The 16,977-nt window shown below is 43.6% G+C and overlaps 1 protein-coding gene across 2 annotated transcripts in view; it reads right to left on the reverse strand.

Annotated features, from left to right (window-relative positions):
- Positions 1-16,977, reverse strand: part of LOC135055460 (ubiquinol-cytochrome-c reductase complex assembly factor 1) — a 406,324-nt gene that overhangs the window by 22,699 nt on the left and 366,648 nt on the right. For both annotated transcript variants that reach the window (XM_063959573.1, XM_063959572.1), the window contains exon 9: positions 10,268-10,381. In XM_063959573.1, coding sequence (XP_063815643.1) covers positions 10,268-10,381 — 114 coding nt within the window. The remainder of the gene's footprint in view (positions 1-10,267; positions 10,382-16,977) is intronic.

Raw genomic sequence — 16,977 nt, forward strand, 5'->3', positions numbered from 1 at the left:
AAGAATATCTCCCTTAAAAGGGAGCACCTCCAGGGTTTTCTTAGAATCCAGATCCACAGACCAGAATCGTAACCATAAAATCCAGCGAGCCAAAATGGACGTAGAAGCCTTGGCCGCCAGAATACCGGCATCAGAAGCCGCCTCCTTAATGTAATGAGAGGCTGTGACAATATACGAAAGGCATTGTCTAGCATTATCAGAAAAGTTGGAAGGCAGCTCTGCTACCACCTCCAGAGTCCATGCTTCAATAGCCTCTGCAGCCCATGTCGCTGCAATAGTGCGCTTTTAAACAACCCTCCACATGCTTATCCGTCGGTTCTTTCCGAGAAGTGACGGTAGTGACAGGCAGAGCTGAGGACACCACCAGCCGCGCCACTTGCGAATCTACTGGCGGGGGTGTTTCCCAATTTTTACTTAGCTCTGCAGCGAGGGGATAGCGAGCCAGCATCTTTTTGTGAGGTGTGAATTTCTTTCCTGGAATTTCCCAGGACTCCTGACGTATGTCAACTAAATGATCAGAATGAGGTAAAACTTGTTTAATAACCTTCTGACGTTTAAATCTGTCCGGTTTCTTAGAGGTAGCATCAGGCTCTGGGTCATCAGTAATCTGAAGAATGAGCCTGATAGCTTCCAATAAGTCAGGAACATCCACCTGAGAGACCGATTCCCCATCAGAAGCATCTGGATCAGTGTCTGAGGGGTCAGTATATACGCCATCCTCATCAGACGAGGTGTCTGGGACGTGAGTAGATTGTGAGGAAGTGATGGCCCGCTTAGAGGACCCCTTTGTCTTGGGCGGGCGAGGGTTAGCTTTATGTTTAGCCAGTGAGTGGTTCAATTGCTGTAACTGAGTGGATAGGTGATCTGCCCATGGCGGATTAACCACAGGGACCATAAGTGGTTGTACCGGCACATGAGGTCCCATAGGGGGCGTAAGTCTAGTTACCAGCATACTTAATAATGTGGAGAAAGTAGCCCAAGGTGTTTCGTTATGAACCCCCGTTGATACAGTTCCACTGGGGGGCAGGGAACCCACAGAACCTGAACCCTCTGCTGCTATGTTTTCCTCTAATGTGTCTGCAGCGTCACCTCCACGCAAAGTGGGATCAGCCCCAGTTCCGTCGCCCCTTTGTAGCTGACATATCTGAAAGCACAATTCACGGGCAATTTAGTACAATATCAGCAGCCTAATACTGTAACAAGAACCCCCTGTGCAGTGTATTAGCACAGACAGAGAATTCAGGAGGTATATGGTGACTGAAAATCACAGAGAAAAATACACAGCAAGTATATCCTGTGAAACACCTATATTAAGCAATAACCCTGACGCACTTAGCCCCCTCAGGGTACAGAATATAGGGACAGCAATCTGAGTGAGATACACGAAATGGAAGTCACGCAGCAGCTGTATATGCACACACACAGTCACACTTCATCGATCACTTCAGACTATTCAGTTCCGGATTTGACGTCACAAACCCGCCCAGCGTTCGCCCAGCCACGTCTGCGTTTTTCCTGGCACGCCTGCGTTTTTCCAGACACTCCCTGAAAACGGTCAGTTGCCACCCAGAAACGCCCACTTCATGTCATTGACTCTGCGGCAAGCAGTGCGACTGAAATGCATCGCTAGACCCTGTGCAAACCTACATCGTTCATTGTGCCCGTACGTCGCGCGTGCGCATTGCGCCGCATACACATGCGCAGAACTGATGGTTTTTATCCTGATCGCTGCGCTGCGAACAAATCCAGCTAGCGATCAACTCGGAATGACCCCCACTGTCAGCAGACATGTAGAATACTTAAGTGTCCTGTAAAATGCACAGCGCTGACAAGCAGGCGACTTTACAGAGAAGGATTTGCCCAAACAGTCCCAGGATCAGCTCAGCTTGTGGAAATGGCGCCCAAACGCCGACAGGGAGTGAGGGAGAGAGAGATCCAGCTCCAGGGCAGGAACATTTACTCTAAATTGCGCTCTGGGGCTGGGGGAGGGGTTACAGGTCAGAGCCTTATCCCCTTGCTGGACTTCACCACCGGGTACTGGGCGCCATATAATAAACGTTTTTTAGTAAAACCACACCTGTGCCCCTGCCCTGGTGGTCTAGTGGGGTCCCTGTACTGCCACAGTGTCCACGCCAGTGCGCGCGGTCCGCCTCCCACCGGCCACGCAGGATCGCGGTTTCTAGCGGGTCCTGCTTGGGGGACCCTCTTACCTCCTCCCTAAGTGCGGCCACGCGATCCTGGAGAACTTTGGTGGTGTGTGCATCTGACTGAGGAAAACCGGAGCCTCCGCTGTAAGTACCCGGCAACCAGGACGCGGGAGTATACAGTGCCGCTGGGGGAGGTAATGGAGCTGCAGCAGGAGATGTCTGACTGACATCTAACACTAGCAGTGTCTCTGCTGCAGCCCTTGAAGTCTTCAAATTTCACTTAAAAAGCTCCTCTGAGGACTACTTGGAGCAGCCCTGCCTGTTGTCTGCCTGCACTGCAGGCACCAACTACAAAACTGAGTTCCTGTGCACGGAGGCGGGTTTATAGAGGAGGCGGCGCTATCTATTCTGGGAACAGTCAAAGCTTTTAGCCTGTTGGTGCCTTGGATCAAGATCCTAATGTACACCCCAATGTTATTCCCTGTGGAACCCAGTGTACCCCGCTGCAGAAAACGGAGATTACTTTAGAAAAGGAGATTGGGCGTGATATCATTTGAATACCGCCCTATATATTCCCTACCACATGTACACACACACATTCATGTTAGGGTTAATTTTTGTTGGGAGCCAATTAACCTACCTGTATATTTTTGGATTGTGGGAGGAAACCAAAGTACCCGGAGGAAACACACGCAAGTACGGGGAGAATATACAAAGTCCACACAGTTAGGGCCATGGTGGGAATTGAACCCATGACCTCAGTGCTGTGAAGCAGTAATGCTAACCATTACACTATCCGTACTGGCACTTCAAAAAATAATACAAAAAAACCCCCCAAAATGCTTAGTTCTCTTTAGCTTATTTTGTAACTTGTGTTTCCCCAATTCAGAGAAAATGGCTTTACAGATATTATTACTAATACTACTACTACTATTATTATTATTATCTGCCTACATGTTGTGGCCCAACAACTAATTGTGCTTAGAACAATGGAAAAACATGGGGATCAGTGGGATAGGCATAATAATTATGACTAGAGTATGCATATCTACTATAATTAAGAATTGACGGATGTTGCACATACTTGAAGCATGGCTTGATCATGTGTGGAATCAAAGTGCTCTATAGACATGAAAAGGAATTTTACATTTACAACACTGTAGAGGAATTACAACTTTTGAGTAACTTTATAAAGTCCTTCAGTCAATGCAGGTGCACAAATAGTAAAATTCATATATACACTTGTGCATACAAACCAATGTATTAAATGAAGGAAATGTAGAGAATTATCACTTGCAGAAAAGGCAACTCTGATGTATTCTTATATTGAGGATTTGTATAAAACATGATTGAGCAGAAAAGCTGAAGGGGGGCACAGGGGGAAAGATATTTTAAGTGAATCGGGGGTTTCAGTTTTGTTTCTTATCATAGGGCAGAGGTTCCCAAACGCAGTCCTCAAGGCACCACAATGGTCCAGATTTTAAATGTATCCACGCTTGGCCACAGTCGACTTAATTAGCACCTAAGAGACACTGCTAGTGTTAGATGTCAGTCAGACATCTCCTGCTGCAGCTCCATTACCTCCCCCAGCGGCACTGTATACTCCCGCGCCCTGGTTGCCGGGTACTTACAGCGGAGGCTCCGGTTTTCCTCAGTCAGATACACACACCACCATTGCCATGTGGTGTCCCACAAGGTTCTATACTATCCCCCCATGCTTTTTGCAGTATACATGCTCCCATTGGGCGAAATAATCAGGCGCCATGGCCTGGTCTACCACTGCTATGCAGATGATACACAACTGTACTTGTCCTTTGCTCCGGGCACTGATAACCCAATAGCAACCCTAAATGGCTGTCTAGCTGAACTACAGGAGTGGATGAGCGCCAGTTGGCTGCGACTGAACCCGGATAAAACAGAGGTCCTTATGATACGACCGCAACATCAAAGGACAAGACTGCAGCATAGCCAACCAACTGGACTTACACTCGGGGATTCAGAATTACAGACCAGTGATCGTGTGCGGAATCTTGGCGTTGTCCTGGATGGTGGCTTGACACTTAAACATCAGATATCAGCCACAATCAAATCCTCATTCTTTCACCTGAGGAACATAGCCAGAATCAAGCACTTAATTCCCTCAGATGATATGCCAAAAGTCATACATGCATTTGTATCATCTCGTTTAGACTACAGTAATGCCCTCTACCTTGGTCTACCAGCAAAAGAATTGCAGCGCTTACAGCTGGTGCAAAACACAGCTGCCAGGCTATTAACCAACCAGCCCCGTTCTAGCCACATAACACCCATCCTCTACTCCCTTCACTGGCTGCCTGTACGATGGCGAATCATCTTCAAGATTGGCTTACTGAGTTTCAAAGTAGAGATGAGCGGGTTCGGTTTTACTCGGTTTTACTCGGTTCTCAAAACGGCATCTAATTGGCTCACGGATGTCACGTGTTTTGGATAGCCAATAAGGGTCGGTTTTGAGAACCGAGTAAAACCGAATCCGCTCATCTCTATTTCAAAGCATTACATGACCAAGGCTTAAGGTACCTGAAACAGCTTCTGACCCCATACTGCCCCACTCGATTACTGCGATCTGTAGATGAAGGACTTTTAGCAGTACCTAGAATCTACCGTAATTCATCTGGGGGTCGAGCTTTTAGTCATGCAGCTCCGACTCTATGGAACTCACTTCCCCGCACAGTGCGAGAGGCCCCAACTATAGAATCCTTCAAAAGTAGACTCAAGACTTTTCTGTTTACTCAAGCATTTCCATAATGTCCCTTTTAGTATCTTCATGCTTCTGTATTTTATGAAAATGTACTTCATTATTTTCTGTACTATATTATGCTATGTATCTGTTAAGCGCCTTGGGTCCTATTGGAGAAAAAGCGCTATATAAATAAAATTATTATTATTATTATAAGTCAATTTGCTTTAACCATCTGTGCTGAGCCATGGATATACCTAAATCCTGGACCGTTGGGGTGCCTTGAGGACCGCGTTTAAGAACCTCTATCATAGGGGCTAAAATGTTGTGTTACAGCTCTGACCACAACAGGCATCCACATATATTCTTACCTACACCTCTATAAGGTTACTACCCCCACGTTGCTGGTTGTTATCTCATTCCTTCTGTATTTAGGGTTATTTTTAAAGGTCTGATTTGCACAAGATAGACACAAAGGGGTATACAGAATAGGTTCCGAGTTTGCTGGAGGTGTGGGATGTCGGCTGAGAATGGGCCGTATTTTAAAAGTGGCAATCATTTACAAGGCAAAATCAATCTGGTTTGGTAAATGATAGATGCTTAAAAAATACGTCCATTCTCCGTCAATATCCTGCACCTCCGGCAAAACTCGGACCCTATTACATATACCTCAGGGAGTGGTTTTGCTGATTGATTGCTGTAGTTTAAATGAACATTTTGAACAATACTAGTAAATACTAATCCCTTAATCTGGCATGAGTGGTTATTCCTTTCCCCATCGTGAACATAATAAAGTCCACGCAAGTGACAGATTACACAGCAGAAACACCATTTTATAAGCACTCCCTACATTTCTAGTATCCCGTACCATGAATACCATGACAGGAAACCCAAAGTGTGTCTGAAATATGTATTGATGGCAGTTCTACTGGAATTAACTTACACCCAACCACCAGAAAAATATATGTCCACAAGGTGTGCGTGAGCTACACTATGTTTCTGGAAGACGTCTGGTGGAATAACACTGTTTAGCATACACAGTGTGTCCCGAAGGTCTGGGAACTGTTCTCACCATGCTTGGCCTGCAGTCAGCAAGCGAAAGCACCAGCTTCAGAGTGGCAGGAACACAGACCAGCTGAATAAACAATGACATGTTAGAAAGAAGGTAAAAAAAAATTAAAAATCAATCTACTCTCAAGATCCTGCCTGCCCCGTACTTGTTAACACGGCTGTTTCAGACCAATCTCACATAATCCGTAATGAATACCTTGTGTTTAAAAAAAAATAAAAATGAAAAAACGAAACAACTTTAAAAGTAAAATAAAATATTGATTTTTTTTTCTGTAGCGATCAAGATGAATTTTTAGAAATCTGGTTATAAAGAACAGAAAATTCCATCTTCACCTTGACTGTGGGAAAGGACCCAATGCCCACTGGATTGTAGGAAGACTGAGTTGGGAGGGTTAACTAGAGCTACACCTTCAAATCAGTTATATCTTTGGTAAATATCTCACAGAATCCTTGTAAGTAGGATGGAGTCATTTGGGAAAGGATTACGTAACTCACAGGTGTTTCTGCAGACCCATACAGTTCAGTCCATGCAGAAAAAGACATCATTAAAACCAAACCTTAGAAGGACCTACAAAATCCACATGAGACTAAACACTAAAACATTCTTTGGAATTGAAGGATTATTAAGCATGTCACGGTGGTGTTTATTTCATTTAACGAGTTTCAGTCCAGCTACAGAAACCGTACCACAGAAGGCATGGATGCTGGAAACTTAAGCGTTGCTCCACAAATGTTCAGTCAGGGCAGCACGCAATGCTCTCCTGTGTCCTCATGTCCTTACTATATCCATTTACTAGCAAGAACATGCTAAACAATATTAACTAATGCCCCTGGTGGGTTGTTTACTGCATGCCAACTCTATGTGTAATGTGTCTGTATAATAAAATATGTAGTCAGGATGCCTCTAGTACACCATTGCGTGTGTGATCAGCTGCTTTGTATTAAAATGTGATAAACAGAGTTTTAGAATGTCTCTCATTGTTAGCGTCCAGAAAAAGTTGAGAGCACTTTGTTCAAAGAATAAAACAGCTATATAAAAGTAAAAAAAAAAAAAAAAAAAATCATTAAAGTTTGGGAGCAAAGTAAGTAATAAGGAGATAAAAATAATTTTTGTGGGCTAAGGGGTAGTGAAAAGATGAAAAAAAGATGCTCTATTATGGAAAAAGATGCCAGGGAAGTGCAAGTTGGTTTTAATTAGTGTTGTACTTACTGAAACCAAAACAATAGAGCCAAAATGAGCAGTAAATCGGCAACAGTCAAATACTGACAAACATGGAACTGAAGTGAAGCTCTCATATATTGTAAATACATCATGATTTGGAAGGATCGCTATCCAATATAGCCACACAGAGCATTGATCTGGCAGCTCAGTGCTTGGATTGATCGACCTCTCATATGACAGCATGCTAGCGTAGTGCTAACCACTTTGAAAAAGCTACCTAGAGTAGCGAAACCGGTCAGGCCTTGGACCAAAACAGTGGACGTTCCAGACACAGTCATTCCTACTTCAGTACACCATTGAGGACAGCACCACCAGTTCCAGCCTGCGCTGTGTGAACAAGGACTCCATCTTAAAAAGGCTCCCATTACCATACGAGCCTACCCACTGGACTCCATCTATTGGAACACAGTAACTGGTAAATTGCATCCAGCTGGATCCTAAATGTTATTTGAACTGTCCGGTTGTTACATGTGACTGGAAATTAATTATTAACAAGAGGCACTAAGACTATCAAGTGGCCAATTGAATACGCTTACAAACTAGCGTGACTGTCTGGATCTGACATTTCCACTTTTTGGTCCTAAACAGAGACTGACGATTGTTTAATACAGGTTCAGTATCCCTAATCGAAAATCACACATTTTTGGTTTCCCTACTGAGATAATGACACATATACATATATACATACATATACATACATATATATATATATATATATATATATATATATATGTGTAATTATCTCAGTAGGGGCCCCAAAAATTTGGGATCTAGAATTTTGGATAAGGGATACTCAACCTGTACATATATACTATTTTTTACTATATTTTATTAAATGTGTTTTATGATTATATGCACTTTTGTCAGCGCTGCGTTTCTATCTGTTTAAAGTTTGCAATGAGTCAATCTATTTTCCGCATATCAATTTCAAGCACTAATTTTCCTGATAATCATGCAGGAATATAGACTCAATATGTAATTTTAGCTAGCGATATTGGCAACGATGTAAATACTGTATTAAATATAGAGGATGCCTAGCATTTTATCATGTGGATCTTTTTGATTTCTGCATAAACCAATTAAACGAGCATACGTTGGTCAATCAATTCAGCATATTTGTATTTCCAGTTAGGCAGGGGTAGAAAAATGTATCAAATAAGTGTTAATTTTGACAAGGATTTTTAATTTAGTTGCTTACTTAAAATTGTAGTTCTTTTAAAGTCACATTTTAATCTTTTTTGCTTTGAATTAGTCAAGATTTAGTCAGCGGATCTCAGTTTTCATTTAAGAATAATTTTAGTCATTGTTTTAGTCATAACTTTTGCAAACAGTTTAGTGATACCGTAATGGATTTTGCTGAAGAACATTTCTCTAAAATTCCCTTGAGAAGTTTGCATACCTTTAACTTTAACAATGTGTTAAGTAGTCTAAGCTCAGTAGGCTGAGAATGCGTTGCATACTGAGACTGACTTACCGTAGTGCTTCCATATATCATATACAAATGAATGCCTTAAGTTTGTGCAATACACAATCCTATTTCCTTCAAAGCAGCTCATATTTATTTTTTGCAGATATCTAGAACACAACTGTTCTTTAAAAATGTAAAACCCTATTTCCAATGTTAATTTTGACAAATATTAAATTTAGTTTTAATTTGTCATATTTTGTTGCTTTCTTAAGATTTAGTAAGTGGATCTCAGTTTTAATTTTAGTCTAATTTCAGTCCTTAAATAAACTGTAGTCGACAAATACTTTGTTAAAAATTTTGTAGACAAAATTAACACTGTATCCAATAATATCAAAATGCTCACAGCAGCACAGAATATATCAGGAGATGCAACTTAGCTGTGCACTCACATGCAATGAGAAGATTTTGCTTTTTGTGATGAAATTATTTAAATGAAATTTAAAGGAATAGAAGGAGTTATATAGTAGCTTGTACCTGTAAATTGAGGAGGGGAGATTTTCTCCCTGCAGATTTGTAGCCTGCGTGAGATAATAGAAACTGGCCCTTGGCCTAAGATTTGAGGCTTTTGAAATCACCCATAAGCAATACTTCTAGGGGCAATTCCATCAATGTAAATATAGAAAAGACACAAAAATGCTGATGTTCCCACATTAATATAAGGACATGAATGAGGCTAAAAAAGTATTTTGGTGGAGAAAAAAAAAGACATTTATAAAAGTGCGATGAGCTTTGTAGTGATATATTTAACTTTTTGAACCATGTGCATTTCCAGTTATACGTGTAGTCCAGCAGCTGTAGTGAAGACTGACCTCCTGCAGGCAGTACTTCAAACCTGAATTTAGGAGGTGATTCAAATATTTTCCTCAGCAGCTGCCACTTGGGGGCACAAAATGGAGAAATTCAATTGTTGCTCTGTTTGAGTGGCAATTAGCGGCAGGAGACACATTTCTTCTAGCAGCCAGCTAAGGTGGCAAAAAGAAATGTGAGAAAAGTCTGTGGTTTGGGCGTCCTGATAAGGAATTTAGACGGGTTCAGCTGCTATATGCGGCTAAACCTCAGTCTAATTCGTTGCATGAAAATGTGATGGACGCCCAATCGTAGCAACCATTGAATTGTTCTGATGGATAAAGTAAAGGGCGCTTGTTAAAACAACTGAATCATCCCCTAGGTGTGCACCTAGAGTATATATGGAGGGAAACAAATAGGTGCCTATGCACACATTGTTTTAACAAAGATGTAATTTTCAGTCAAAGTAAGCCTAACCTTTATCTCAAAACAATAGTATACTTATGTGAAAAACTGTACCATTTATTCTGTAATTCCAGTTATTGTCTATTTGGGATCAGTATGAGATCCCGGGGCTCAGGATCCCAGCGGTCAGAAGACTGACGGCGGGATCCCAATCGCCAGCGCAGCATGTCCGCTCATCACGCTTCGGGCCCGGTGGCGACCTGCCGGTATTCCAGCTGGTGTCGGGATTCGGCATCTGTCTCCTGACGGCCGGGATCCCTACGGCAGTCAATTGACTGCCTTCCGTCTATTTATTGGAGGTGTGCATAAGAGATAAACAAAGTAAAGAAGTTTTTGCAGTAAATATATAAAATTAAATATTTTGTATTTTCTTAAATAGAGGACAATGTTACCTGTTTGCGCACATATTCAACGATTAGTTCCAGTTGCCGGGGATCATCACAATGCATATTAAAAATATTTCGCCAAAGAGCTGCAGCCAGAACACGGTCATCAGACGTAATCCCCTAAAACAGGACAGTAAATTATTTATTTCTATCTACAGTGCCTTGCTAAAGTATTCAACCCCCTTGGCTATTTACCTATTTTGTTACAGTACAACCTGTAATTACATTTTTTTTTTAATCTGAATTTTATGTGATGGATCTGCACAAAATAGTCTACATTGGTGAAGCGAAATGAGAAAAATTTATATAAAAAATAATTGTTATAAATAAAAATTAGAAAATTGGCATGTGCATATGTTTTCACCCCCTTTGCTATGAAGCCCCTCGAAAGTTCTGGTGCATCCAATTACCTTCAAAAGTCACATAATTAGTGAAATGAAGTCCACCTGTGTGCAATCTAAGTGTCACATGATCTGTCAGTATAAACACACCTTTTCTGAAAGGCCCCAGAGGCTGCAACACCACTGAGCAAGAGGCATCACACCATGAAGACCAAGGAGCTCTCCAAACAAGTAAGGGACAAAGTTGTTGAGAAGTACAAGTCAGGGTTGAGTTATAAAAAAAATATCCAAATCTTTGATTATCCCCCGGAGCACCATCAAATCCATCATCTTCACATGGAAAGAACATGGTACCACAACAAACCTGCCAAGAGAGGGCCGGCCACCAAAACTCACAGACCGGGCAAGGAGGGCATTAATCAGAGAGGCAGCACAGAGACTAAAGGTAACCCTGAAGGAGCTGCAGAGTTCCCCAGCAGAGACTGGTGTATCTGTGCATGTGACTACAATAAGCCGTACACTCCATAGCTCTGGGATTTATGGAAAAGTGGCCAAAAAAAGCCATTACTTAGTGTTAAAAATAAGAAGGCATGTTTTGAGTTTGCCAAAAGGCATGTGGACAACTCCCCAAATGTATGGAGGAAGGTGCTCTGGTCAGATGAGACTAAAATTTTACTTTTTCGTCCACCAAGGTAAACGCTATGTCTGGCGCAAACCCAACACATCCCATCACCCCAAGAACAATAGACCCACTGTGAAACATGGTGGCGGCAGCATCATGCTGTGGGGATATTTTTCAGCAGCAGGGACTGGTAAACTGTTTCGAGTTGAGGGAAAGATGGCTGGTGCTAAATACAGGGATATTCTTGAGCAAAACCTGTTTCAGTCTGCCTGTGATTTGAGACTGGGACGGAGGTTCACCTTCCAGCAGGACAATGACCCGAAGCATACTGCTAAAGCAACACTTGAGTGGTTTAAATGGAAGCATTTAAATGTGTTGGAATGGCCTAGTCAAAGCCCAGATCTCAATCCAATTGAGAATCTGTGGTCAGACTTGAATAGTGCTGTTCACAACCATAAACCATCCAACATGAAGGAGCTGGAACAGTTTTGCCTTGGGAAATGGGCAAAAATCCCAGTGGCAAGATGTGGCACGCTCACAGAGACTAATCCAAAGCGACTTGCAGATGTAATTGCCTCAAAAGGTGGCTCTACAAAGTACTGACTTTAGAGGGGTGAATAGTTATGCACGCTGAAGTTTTCTGTTATTTTGTCCTATTTGTTGTTTGCTTCACAATAAAAAAATTAAAAAAAGGTGTGGTATGGAAGGTAGATAGTAACTAGGTCGACAGTGTCTAGGTCGACCACTATTGGTCGACAGTAACTAGGTCGACATGGTCTAGGTCGACAGCTCAAAAGGTCGACATGAGTTTTTTATGGGTTCTTCGTGTCGTTTTCTTCGTAGAGTGACCGGGAACCCCAATTAGTGCACGTGTCTGCTAGCCATGCTTCAGGCAAGGTGCCTCGCTGCGCTCGGGACAGGTTACCGTTCCCAATTGTAGGCCACGTGGATCGTTAAGTATGAAAAGGTTCAAAAAAAGAAAAACAGTGAAAAACTCATGTCGACCTTTTGACCTGTCGACCTAGAACATGTCGACCTAGATAGTGTCGACCTAGAGACCGGATCCCCCCCCCCAAAAAAAAAAAATCTTCTGTGAATGAAAGGATGCATACCTTCAAACAATCCATTTTAATTCCAGGTTGTGAGGCAACAAAACATGAAAAATGCAAAGGGAGGTGAATACTTTAGCAAGGCACTGTATACAGGAAAATGAAAACTAAAGAGATATTTAAGTTTATCTGACATAGTAATTTGCACTCAACCAATTGCTAGTGTGAGATTTCTGTATCTAAAGCAAATATTCCATATTTCTGCTGACATACTGAAATAAGCAATTTACAGATACAGTTAACATACATTTTAAATTCAAAAAGACAGTTATTTAACAACCATGATTAATTAATGTTTAAGATCGCAGGATTCCTGTGTTAGAAAGCAGAGTGGTAACAGCAAGGAAATTCTGCTGAGACAACGTAGTTTTGTCTTCTTCCACAGAAACATGCTTCTTCCTTACTGGGTTTCTTCACAAAGTATGTACAGCCTGCATAGTAAAGTAATAGTACCCCCCTCTAGCCTTTCCAACTGTCTGTGGGACTATGTTGTTCATGCAACTTGCAGCACTGACTCCAATTTGGCAGCCCGCCCCCTATATGAACAGCTTTGTCAAGCCTTATATAAAGCAGGCGTGCTGACGTACTTCAATTCTAACTGCATATAACTATGTCAGCTTCAATACAGCAAAGTGCCAGGAGAACATGATCACCAGGTCCACAAATGAAAACCACTCTTTGTACAGACGGCGTGAGGCTGTCTGAGCTGTACACAGACTTGTTCATACACGTGTGGCTAAATTCACTTATATCCAATGGCATCTACTGCACAGACAAGCAATGACCACACACATAGTCATCCAGCAACTGTCTGCAGGGATTCAGTATGATTTCCAGACGGTCAGCAGACTGACAGCAGAATCCCAACAGTGGCGCATAGAGTCACCTTGTGGGCTCGCCATGCTTTAGACCCAGTGGCTCGCTTCGCTAGCCACACTATTATATTCCCCCTCAGTCGGTGGCATGGACCCACTGAGCGTTTGTCGGGATTCTGACTGCCTGCATTTCCTCTGCTGTCGGGATACTGGCGTCAGTCTCCTGACTGTCGGTAAATTAACTGCACCTCGTCTGCAGCACACCACCTACCATCTGATTAATTGCGATTACTCTAGATATTGATCTGGCATAAAGGACGATTTGGGCACAGTTATGCAAGAAGGCTGTTGCTATTTAACAACCATGACTATTTAATGCCTAAGAGCACAGGATTTGTGTGTCAGAAAGGAGAGTGGTATCTGATATAGCAGTAAGGAAATTTTGCTGAGATAATGTAGTTTTATCTTCAATAGAAACATGCTTGTCAGGGCGATCTTTTCGTATGAGCTCAATGGGCAGCTGCCCAAGGACCCCACTATTCTAGGGGCCCACAATAGTAGCAGGGCACTCGGCGGCATGGGCAAGCTGGGTAGCAGGGCTGAGGGCACTTCCACAGCGATGCTGAAGTGAGTGACAGGCAGCTAACAGTGTAGTCCCGCCTCCTCCTATGTGATCAGCCCTAGCAAGGGCACCTTGATGCGTGGCCCAGATAACAGCCGCAGCGCTGCAGGGACTCCCGCAGCCACAGCGCTGCTAAAGTGAGTGAGACACTGGCGGCCAATCATTGACAAGCAGCCTGCGCAGGCACACACTGGCTGCGAAGGCTGCACTGAATGCACTGCAGGGGAAGATGTGGAGAAGGAATGGCCATTGGTGGGTTGTCCATCGATAGTACCATTGATGGATAACCTTGATGGTGTGAAACATTTGCAAGGGAACCACTTGCAAGGTAATGGTTTCACCTACAGATGGTCACCCCCTTCTTTAGTATACACAAGGCTGCGGGGCAATCAGAGCCCAGGGGTGTGGCTTTGTGAAAGCATCAGGGGTGGAGCCAAGCTGTGTCCCGTACCTTAATGAAAAAAAAAAAAAAATTCAGTTGTTGCTTAATCATCTATGGCGGGAAACCATGTGGTTCTCCCGCATCGATAGTAAAAATATTCAACATTGGCCAAAGACCTTTGATGATATTGAATCATTGATGGCAATCCCTAATGTGGCATGCAGCCGGGCATGTAAAGAGCAGAGGTGCTGCTGGGACACTACAGTCCCCTCTCTGACAAGGGCTGAGGCAGTTCTACTGTGAGGTAAGGAAGATGATGTAGGGGAGGACGTGGGCGATGTGTGAGGTTAGGATGACGATGGGATGGGGAGAAGGGGGGGGGGTAGGGAAGAAGATTGAGGCAGACTGAGGAGATGATGGAGAGGAGGATGGGCCAATGTGTGAGGCTGGGATGATGAGGCCAATGTGTGAGGCTGGGCCGACAATGGGGGGGGGGGGGGGGGAAGATGAGGATGAAGGACGGAGGTTGTGGCTGATGCGTGAGGCTAGGAGGATGATGCGTGGGCTGTGAGGTGAGGGAAGGAGGATTATAATGGAGGAAGGATGTGGCTGATGTGTGAGGTTAGGAGGAGGATGATGGAGAGGATGGGAATGGTATGTGTGTGAGGACGGAGAAGAGGCTATGGATATGGTGTGCAGGGGCAAACCCAGAATTATCCTATCTCTGTTTCTCTATTGCATTGCATTTTTATTTCTGTTAATGGGTGGGTAGGGGCCCCAGTGCAATGTTTTGCCCAGGGAATACACTGCTGTTAAGATGGCCCTGATGCTTGTTCCTTACTGGGTTTCTTCACAAATTATGCACAACCTGCATTGTAAAGTAATAGTACTTTATGATATCCAGTATGTTTGTGAACAGTTAGGTCGGAAATACCCTTAATACAAAGGTAGAAAAGTGGTGAATCCATAGAAATTTAGAGAAATTACATTAGGTAAAAATTCCAATATGCAAAGCGACTCAATACATGAGACGTTACCACAGAAAATAGGATTTTAATTACCTACCGGTAAATCCTTTTCTCGTAGTCCGTAGAGGATGCTGGGGTCCACATTAGTACCATGGGGTATAGACGGGTCCACTAGGAGCCATTGAAACTTTAAGAGTTTGAGAGTGTGGGCTGGCTCCTCCCTCTATGCCCCTCCTACCAGACTCAGTCTAGAAACTGTGCCCGAGGAGACGGACATCTTCGAGAGAAGGAATGTACACAGATAGTGGCGAGATTCATACCAGCTCACACATACAAGGCAAATCAAGCTAACTAGCTTGAAAACTCAGCAACCGCTAAAATATTTCTTACCCAGAAACAATGCAGTACTCAACTAAAAACAAAGTTGTACTGAACCATATAACCACTGCAGGAAAACGAAGCGCTGGACGGGTGCCCAGCATCCTCTACGGACTACGAGAAAAGGATTTACCGGTAGGTAATTAAAATCCTATTTTCTCTTACGTCCTAGAGGATGCTGGTGTCCATATTAGTACCATGGGGATGTACCAAAGCTCCCAGAATGGGAGGGAGAGCCTGGAAGCTCCTGCAGGACCAATTGACATATAGGTCCTCAGAGGCCAAAGTATCGAACTTGTAGAACTTTGCAAACGTGTTCGACCCAGACCAAGTAGCCGCTCGGCAGAGTTGTAAAGCCAAGACACCCCGGGCAGCCGCCCAGGAAGAACCCACCTTATGAGTAGAGTGGGCCTTAACAGACGTAGGACACGGCAATCCTGCCGTAGAACACGCATGCTGGATAGTGAACCTGATCCAGCGAGAAATCGTCTGCTTAGAAGCAGGACACCCAATTATTTTGGGATCAAACCTACAAGAAAGAAAAGGCGCCTCCTTGAGCCTATGTTGAAATGCTGCTTGCCGCTCTCAGAGGAATAGGGTATTAGCAATCCCTAAACAAATGGAAAACAGAAAACTAGACAAGAGAGCGCAGGCAGACTCCACTAAAATTTCACAATTTTAATATACACAATGATCACATAATAAAGTATACATATACCTATTGATACTAAAATGTAGCCAATAAGAGGCCCGCACTAAACTCCATACAATTCCACACAGATCGGTGCACTGATAGACTGATATAGTGGTGATATTGAAATTGATATATCCTGAAAGTTGGCAGCTGATGTTTAGCGCTGAAAGTCTGGATATTATCCATAGATCAGTCCCATACTTGAAGATAATTTCGTCAGATTAGAGTCAATAAATGTATAACAAGTGCACTGTTGGTTTTAAATTAGGCCTCTATTAATTACCCCAAGTCGACACCGCACCAGTTCTAACGGCTGCTCTAGTTAGTGTAGCAGCATATCGGGATGATAACGCTTACCACTTCCTCGGTGTGCATACGGCACTGACAAGTGCTCGGGTGCCGTTAGCTCCGGCGGCTGAGTCCAATGCTCTCTCCTTACTGCAGCGTGTCAGACTGTTCCCAGGATCAGACTACTTTCATCTGACCACCTTAACCTTCTCACGCCCTTTTTACCCGTTCCAGCTCCACTCCACTGTCGGGTCAAATTTGCCCGAGCAGAGCCACCTGCACTGGTCCCTTTTGCAATACGGGGACCGTGGCTGCCAGCTCATCCCTTCGAATCAATGGCGTCTTGGATATTTACAGTACCGCCAGACGATCCTTAGAAGTGGTGAGCGGTCATCAGTCTGACACACTGCAGTAAGGAGAGAGCATTGGACTCAGCCGCCGGAGCTAACGGCACCCGAGCACTTGCCAGTGCCGTATGCACACCGAGGAAGTGGTAA

The sequence above is a fragment of the Pseudophryne corroboree genome, chromosome 3 (genome assembly GCF_028390025.1).
Source record: "Pseudophryne corroboree isolate aPseCor3 chromosome 3, aPseCor3.hap2, whole genome shotgun sequence".
Lineage (NCBI taxonomy): Eukaryota > Metazoa > Chordata > Amphibia > Anura > Myobatrachidae > Pseudophryne > Pseudophryne corroboree.